Source organism: Anneissia japonica, unplaced genomic scaffold, assembly GCF_011630105.1.
Source record: "Anneissia japonica isolate Jap-2015-1 unplaced genomic scaffold, ASM1163010v1 scaffold288015_len651517_cov191, whole genome shotgun sequence".
Lineage (NCBI taxonomy): Eukaryota > Metazoa > Echinodermata > Crinoidea > Comatulida > Comatulidae > Anneissia > Anneissia japonica.
The window spans coordinates 48,275-56,919 of NW_022751954.1; the positions used below are offsets into that span (position 1 = coordinate 48,275).

At 34.8% G+C, this 8,645-nt stretch overlaps 1 protein-coding gene across 3 annotated transcripts in view; it reads right to left on the reverse strand.

Moving 5' to 3' along the window:
- Nucleotides 1-3,044: 3,044 nt before the first annotated feature.
- The window catches only part of LOC117121992 (serrate RNA effector molecule homolog), a 19,105-nt gene continuing 13,504 nt past the window's right edge, over nucleotides 3,045-8,645 (reverse strand). For all 3 annotated transcript variants that reach the window (XM_033267456.1, XM_033267457.1, XM_033267455.1), the window contains exons 15-20: nucleotides 8,262-8,415; nucleotides 7,868-7,976; nucleotides 6,252-6,405; nucleotides 5,101-5,293; nucleotides 4,803-4,893; nucleotides 3,045-4,517 (exon numbers count right to left, since the gene is read on the reverse strand). In XM_033267456.1, the coding sequence (XP_033123347.1) occupies nucleotides 4,445-4,517; nucleotides 4,803-4,893; nucleotides 5,101-5,293; nucleotides 6,252-6,405; nucleotides 7,868-7,976; nucleotides 8,262-8,415 (774 nt within the window). In that variant the 3' untranslated portion in view covers nucleotides 3,045-4,444. The remainder of the gene's footprint in view (nucleotides 4,518-4,802; nucleotides 4,894-5,100; nucleotides 5,294-6,251; nucleotides 6,406-7,867; nucleotides 7,977-8,261; nucleotides 8,416-8,645) is intronic.

Here is an 8,645-nt window from a genome sequence, read left to right on the forward strand (position 1 = left end):
TAACAACTTATAACACATTAACTGTAATGTACTGTAAACTCTGTATTTAACTTCCAGAGAATGTTATTAGCGTAAAGAGAACTAAAGCGTCGCTTCATTAAGTGTGCCTACCTTCCCCCATATGCCTAAATACAGAATTCACGAAGGCAGGCGATTCCATTCTTTTTTTTTTCATGCTCGAGGGTTATTTTCGTTAGAAACTTTACAGACGCGCGTATACAGACGTCAATCAAAATTTGGTAATTTAATTAAATATTAGATAGGGTTAGGTTTATATAATTTAATTTGTAATAATCTGTTTTACAAGGGGCCGGAGGCCTGGAGTTTTGAATAAATTGCCCTATATGGGGAGCGAATTTGAATTTGAACAATAATAATACGTCAATTTATAAGACGCAAATAAACAAGGTGTCTAAGCACCAAATAATAATAATTAATAATAATAATAATAATAATAATAATAATAATAATAAATAATAATAATAATAATAATAACAATACAGGTAATAATAATAAAAATAATAATAATAATAATAATAATAATAATAATAAATAATAATAATACAGGTAATAATAATAATAATTATTATTATTGCAGCGTTCGTAAAATGGTTATCACTGGTGCTGGGAACAGTTACAAAAGTGGGGGGGGGGGGCTGCGCGGCCCCCCGTAGAAAAAGTGAGTGGGCCAATACCCCTCCCCTTGACCCCCACCGCTTCCGCCGCCGTTGGCGTCTTACAGTACGTACCGGTATAGTGCATCTTGCATGCACTAATTACATACCGTAGGCGGTTTTTGACTATATTATTGATGATGTTTAATAATGATAGTCCAGACGCAATCTTAGACATTGTGGGATGTAGAGATATGAGTAATAATAGTTTGGTTTTATTAACAAACGAAATTATTGATAAAGTAAACGAACGTGTTGTTATACAGCTATATCCACTTGCATGTTGTTAGCCAATTTCACGAGATAAACATAATTGAAACGCGTGACCACAAACGCATGACAATGGACGTGTCCCAGTAGTATACATTAATATGAGCGTCATATTAACCAAAGCCGTGATTAAAGAAAACAGAACAATCAATAGCCAGTAGGGAGACCAGTTTCTATAGTATCCGTGTTGGTTCTATATACTGTACTTAATACAACCTGTATAATAAATTAGATGTTATATCAGAAGCAGAGAAGCGTTACTGATGAACAACGGCCGAGTGTAGGAACAGGATATTGTCAGTTATTAAATATTTTACTCATAGGCCAAATGCTAGCATATTCAATTCAATGAACATTGTGACCAAGGTTTACGGATTTCTGATAATTGTCGGCTGTAGTCTGTTATATAATTATATAAAAAGTTTTTTTTATGATTGTGACCTTGACCCTTCACAATTTAATCATCTTTATATTATTGGTCATGGAACATTGTGAGTGACCTAGTTTTACAAATTTCTAATAAAAATTGTTAGCTGTGGACTGTTATATATAAAAAGTAGTTCTTCGTCGATTGTGACCTTGACCTTTGACCATAACCCTTAAAAATTTAATCACCTAGAGATCTTTGGTCATGGATCATTATGACCAAGTTTGAGAGGGGCGAAGTTTTTTCAGAGGGGCGAAAACGTAACATCCTTGGCGGAGGTAATGATAATAAAATTTAATTTGTCTTCATACCAAAGCTACTATCGAGATATTTAAACAATTACAGTAGGCCCTATGTGTTTTTAATAACAAATTATCAACAAAAAAAAAAAAGAACAATTAGAAAATATAGTTTGGCTAAAAAACAACAATTTAACAGTACAATCACTTATTATTATAAGTTTGAGGTGGTGTTTCTCCATTCATTTTGTTTTATTAGCAGATTTCAGTATAAAAAATCATAAAAATAATATTTAGAAAATAAAAAAATAATATGCATCATAATAATGATGATAATTATTATTATTATTACTACTACAGTATTCCCTTAAGGCAGACTTAAGTAACATAATAATAATAATAATAATAATAATAATAATAATAATAATAATAATAATAATAATAATAATAATAATAATACAGTAGCCAATCTAAAGAGGGGTGTGGATGTGAGGACCAATTAAATGGATTTAAGGGCAAACACTCAAAAACGGGTCAACTGATCTGAATAAAGCGTTTGGGAAAGTTATTATGTGTTGGGGACTATCCAGTTAAGGGTGTAAATTTGAGGGTCATTTAAATATTTGAGATCCCAGACCTAAATATCTCTTTTAAATAATCAATAGGTATAATTGAAACTTTGTATAACAGTTTGTCAAGGTATAGAAAAGAAATGATTAGATTTTTGTGACAATCCGGGAGTAGGGTGTGGATCTGAGGACCATTCAAAGGAAAACATCCCTGACCATTTCGGAATCAGACCCTTATACCTTAGTGTGGTGATGACAACGCCCAAAATTTTATAAATACTGTACTGTAGTTAATTGTTATTTTAAATTTATACCTCTAAACATTTTTTTTTTAAATCAACCTTAATTACTAAAATTAAGGATTGTCAAATTTATTTAGGCAATACAAAAATGAGCACATGGTGGATTTTTTTTTTAAATATACACATTTAAAAGACCAGACAATTTAATGCGAACATTAATAATAACTTCTTATAGGTATTAGTATATATTTAATTTAAAAAGTAATGGAATTGAGAAGTGGGCCGGCCAAAGCTGGTGCAGTTGTGACAGCCCTGCACTTGTTAAAAAATCTTCCCTCTTACATTAACATTAGGTTTTAACTACTACTGTGGCTTCTACAGGTGATATGCTAGGGACACACCAATAGTGGATCATAAGTCGACAAACACTGTTAACATTAAGTTTAGACTTGGTTGACAGAGCTTAATGAATTCCATAGAAAAAGAGATGTAAAAAATAAAAAATAATGTATGCATTTAAAAAATACAGATATTGTTTTGAATGCAATATAGATACATTGTCAGTAAAAAAAAATCTGAGTAATAAAAAAAACATTACAACATAAAGTGAACTACCATTAAAATACAGTATGTTGCAAAAAAATCAATTTTACAAACATTTTATTCAACCAATCAATATGATGGCATGTTTAACTTGGTCCAGTATTAATAGGACATTTTGTACCAGAAGTTTCATTCACAAACAATGTAAATAAAACTGGTGTAAAATATATACAAACTACAATAGAGAATTAAATAGAAATGTTGATCCCTGTTACACATCATCAACGCAGAAACAAGAGACACTGCTATTTGTAACACCTTAATAACCATATTATTTGTTCAAACCTTAAAAGAAATATTGTGAAAATACAATAATACTATGAATATTTGCAGCCTGGTTACATAGTGACCACTACTTGCAGTGAACGAACCAAGTTACTTCATGCATGGGATTGGTGCAGCTGTGATCTCCTGGGATGCAGTGGCATACCTAAGCGTGAGAAGGTTAAGAGGTGAGGCTTATGATTAAGTTAGGGGACTAGCTGGTCAATTTAGGTGATATGAGGTCCTTTTCAATGAATTGAGGATAGATTTCTTGCTCAGCATATTTCCAGTAGGGGCACAAGCTTTTTTTTTTAGGGCCCTACACCCTCCTGTAAATACACCACTGCCTGGATGACAAAAAAAATTAGCTAGCTCAATATGATCTATAACTGGTAATAGGAAATTGATCAAATTGACTACTGTTATGGATGCATGCAGTTTGATGGAGCACACATGACAATAAGGTATCAAAAAGGGGACCAATTCATTTGTTACTATAATACATAATAGCATAAGGGTATTGAAATGCAAGAGGTCCAACTGTCAGGGTTTCATTGGAATGCAATCCGATCTCAAAAATTAATTCCATGAAGGGGCGTGTCCTTCAAAAGGTGTTCGTATCGAATGTGTGCTGCGCGTCTACAGAAAGTATGTTCGAGTTTCGAAATACAGCACGCATATTTACGTTCTTTTGAAGGACACGCCCCTACGTAGCAGTACTTTGTAACGTTTGATTGCCTGCATACAAAATAAGGGCAGTCGGATCTCTTGCAGTTCTATGTACTATTTGATAATAGGGTTAAGCATCTGGGGTACTCAATTACTGGTTGAGCATTATTTTAAATTGTTCATTATCAATGCAAAAGGGAAAAACATTCACAAATCAAAAGTTAATTACAGTATGTGAAAATACAAAAATGTAAAAGGTTCAAACAGAGAACAAATGACTGGTGGTCTACTAATACAAATACTATCCATGAAGTTCTTAAATCAATTGTTGGCAATCCTGTCTTTCAAACTTTACATGGTTTGCAAGATACTGTATGTACAAAATATTCAGCAATTAATAAAATTATCTAATCAGATTCCGTGTTAAATACAGTTTCAGATTAGCTGATTGGAAGCACTTTCATTTCTAAGAAAGTTGCCTATTGGTTTAGAATATATCGTCATCACCAGGTGCATCCAAATCCCGGTACTGAATCAGAGGACGAGGGTCTCTCCTTTGTCTGGAAGAAAAAACATTTCACAACAATTTACAAAATACTTGGAAAGTAGTGTTCAATTAAATAAAATTTAAAGCGCAACCATTTAATACTTTGTTTAGCGAACATTAGGGTTGTCGGAGAAAGATGGAAAAAAATCCCATTATAAAGTGTTAACTGATTAAGTTTATGTGTGTCTGGCCTTAAATTTTAACCTAACATCCTCTGTATTTGATGCGAGTACCTTTACGACACAGCTACAAAGATATTCAAATGATAGTATAGTACAGTAATTATAAATGTACTTACCGGTTACCACCCTGGTAAGATTGACCACGATTGTAAAAACCACCTCCATATTGGTTGCGGTTGTCATGGTGACTACCTCTATCAAATCCTTCTGAAAAGGTATAACATTAACAATCAATAATGTATTTTCTATCTACTAATAATGAAATTATACACATTAATAATTTATGAACATATGAGTTTCTTATATTAAGAAAAATATAATCAATCATGCCAAAAGAAAGATATCGAACAAGCGCGCAAATCATAAACCCAATTTAGACCATTTCTGAAATGCAGTTGAATACTTGGAACTTACGGTTTTGGTTTCCCCAGCTGTGTCTGAATCCACTCTCTCCATGGTTCTGGCTCTGATGGGGCTGATAGCCCCCTTGGGCACTCCCATGACTAGCTCCTCCCTGGTTAGCAGACTGTGCTGGCTTAGCTGCTACGGTAGGCTCTGGAGGCTGAGGTCTTTTTGGGTCTTTCAAGTAGTTGTTGAAGTATTCAACCTAATCAGAAAATGTATCAATAAATATACTGATTTAGTAAGCTGGAAAATATTGGGCAGGAAATTATATCATGTGTCAATGACTTTGCAGTGTTAACATTTGTGTTTACTTTAAGGAACCTTTCCACTAAGCCCCATCCCTCAGATATTGTTGGTAATGTCCCAATAAAGAATAACATAAGGGTGTACATAAACATCTGCATTTGTGAGAAATGTGGGGAAATGTGTACGGTATTCTTGGCCCTGTTCTACTTGTTCAATTGTTAAGTTTGACTGACACCCTGGAAAGGTCCATTGTTCTTACATTTTCCAAATATATTTCTAACTGTTGTAGAGGCTTTTTGAATAATTTTTACCTTGATCTGCAAGCCAGTACTCATTATCTAGTTGATCACTTTAAATATCATATTAAATACAGGTATATGAAGAAATTTTGCACACCATAAATCTAAAGTATAAAATTATAGCATCACTCTTCACATCAACATACTGATTTTATGAAATTAGGTTAGGTAATCATTATGGGCGAGTCCAGTAGCCGAGCGGTAAAGCAGGGGCGCCGCTAGCAACAGCCTTAACATCGGCGCTGGTTCCAGCTGCTCCTTGCCCATGGTTCGGTTGGTGGAACCAGTCTTCTCGGATAAGGACTTAAAAATCGAGGCCCAGTGTACACATCTGGCTCACATGCACTTTAAAGACCCCACTGGATCTTTCGGAAGAGTAGGATGTTACCCCGATGTTACACAGTAGTTTATTTCAGCCTGTCGTCGTGGAATGATATGAACATGTAGCTACTACAAGCGCTCTACGGCTGCTACGTAGTCACGGACCACGCCAATACGCAATTCAGCACAATGACACTGCAAGTTAATGGGTTATTCTCTTACCTTTACCTTTACCTTATAAATTAGCATGTACTGATGATGGTTTAACCTTGTGGCCTACCCTAGTAAACTTACATCTTTCCTGACTTCATCTATCTTCTCACTGTGCTTGTTGAAGATGTGCTTGCGCACAAACTCAGGCCCTTTAAACTTTTTACCACTTAATGGACAGAGCCACTTGTCTTTCGACAGTTCTTGAGTGTTGGCTTGAACAAACTTTTCAACTTCAGTAAACAAAGGTGGTCAAGGAAAACATAGATTTAGAATTCAGCAAATGAATGCCTCATCATTTACCAATAGGTAAAATAATATTTGGTATATAGTAAATAGGAATAAATGATGCATCATCACCTCATTGAATAACTACTAGTCAAAAAGGTATATAAAATGACCTTATAAAAACAACAGCAGCTTGCTAAAACATACATCACACCATCTGTAAGCTACACTCTAGTAGCTTAGGTGATGATGATAAAAACACCTTCACAGATTTGGAATGGCACAAAACACTCAATGGCCGATGGTGATGTATTTTTATAGCACCACAATAATAACCGTCTCAAAAGTCACATTTAAGCCACTTAGAAACTACCAAAAAGAAATGAAAAATTGTTAAAAGAGGTTTACATCGGGAAATGTTGTTTTAAAGCGTCTTGTAGGTTATTATCTTCTGAAAAAATGGTGAGTCATAATAAAGGTTGTATGTACTTGCAAGTCAGATTCCTAATGGAAATTAGGAAGTTATATAACAAGCCTCAAATTTCCTGTCACCATGAGCGAGTATAGAGCTTATCCGCTGAATAGTGAAACAAAAATATTACAGCAAAAACAAAGCCACATGCTTTCACTTCGCAGGCGGCTTCCTGCTGTTTGTTGTTCGCCTAGGCCTAACATGAAGTTGGGCCATCACTCATGTGACCAAGGATCGCGATGCGAGGTCTGCTTGCATTGGCCTGATGCTAAGTTTGTTGCAGGCTCTGTGTGGATGTCGCATTCCGTGTCGGCCACGCCGAGTTTAGTTACTGCTGGGTCGATGCTGTTGTGCCTCCTTTGCTGCCGCCGTCCGTGCCCGCGCTTACGATCCTCTCTGAGAACTTGTTAATGAACAAGTCGAACATGCTCTCTCCATGCATGAAGAAAACGTTACTCTGAGCATGTATTCCTTACATTCCTTGTGCACGCGTAAGCAGCACACTTACTCCTGAAACTTCTTATAAGTTAATGGTCTGTAGTAACTTTGAAGTAACCCAATACAAAGAGTACAGGCACTACCCAGGGCTTACAACAAGTAGACTGCTACTTCAAATTTACAGTACTTCTAACTCGCCTGAACGTGCCTAGAACTATTAATGTTGAAATCAAAGGTGGGTCCAGAGTTGCCCGAAAAGAGGGGGAGGGTGCGCGAAAGTGGGTCCGAATAAAATAACTACGACTTAGATTTTGGGCAATAAATTTTTTCTTTTTTTCGACTTTCTAAAAGTGGGGGGGGGGGGAACCCCTAAATCGTCCCCTGAAAATGATTATCAAATTGAAAAACATATTTAAAAAAGCACCTAAGCACTTGTTTCGAAATTCAGTGAAACTTCAGTAACTACAAATAAAAGATGATTAAATGCTCACAGAAATGCAGGCTTAATTATTTCAGTGAACCAAGTAAACATGCTGTAAATATTCTTTAAATGAAAGGATATCTTTCCGATTGTTTTTTGCCAAGCTTTGTCCATTCCGTCTCGTCAACGGCTGACTTAGTCTGCAACATTGGCACAATCTTTTTTTCGAAGTTTGTCTGCCACTCGTTTACTGAAATTCACAAAGAAAACAAAAACCTTACACTGATGAAGTCCAGAATTGAGAGAAGATTATTTTCTTGAAATTTGTTGCATATTGTCAAAATTTTCTTATGTAGTCAAAAACAAGAGCACCTGTTTTGCTGATATCAAAACTGTTAAAAACTTAAAAACATTTATTTAAAACATATTAACAGCTAATGTTCAAATGCTTGACACTAGGTACAACTTATAGGTAATACACCTGTTAGGCAATGGAAAAATCCAGTTTTCAATAGGAAGAGAGAACAAAAATTACCATCTTTTTCTGTGAGTCCCTTGGGTGGGTTAGCTCCCCTAGCATGCATGATACCACATCGGTTTGGCATTTCATCCTCAATGGGGTATTCACTGGCATTATAATAATCCATGGAATGGACTATACGTAAATAAAACAGAAGACGATCAAGAACCTGTGAAAAAAAAAAAGTTCACATAATATTAAATTTCAAATTTAAACAATAATAAAAACACAAACTATAATTTATTAATTGATGATTGAATATTAATACATTTAAGAAAACTTTGTACACATATTGGAAAGATTAACTTATTTATGACTTTGTAAACACTGTAAAAATGTTGTAGGTACCATTTTTCGTTCGTTTAGTTTGTTAGGATTTGTAATGTAGTTAGATTTATA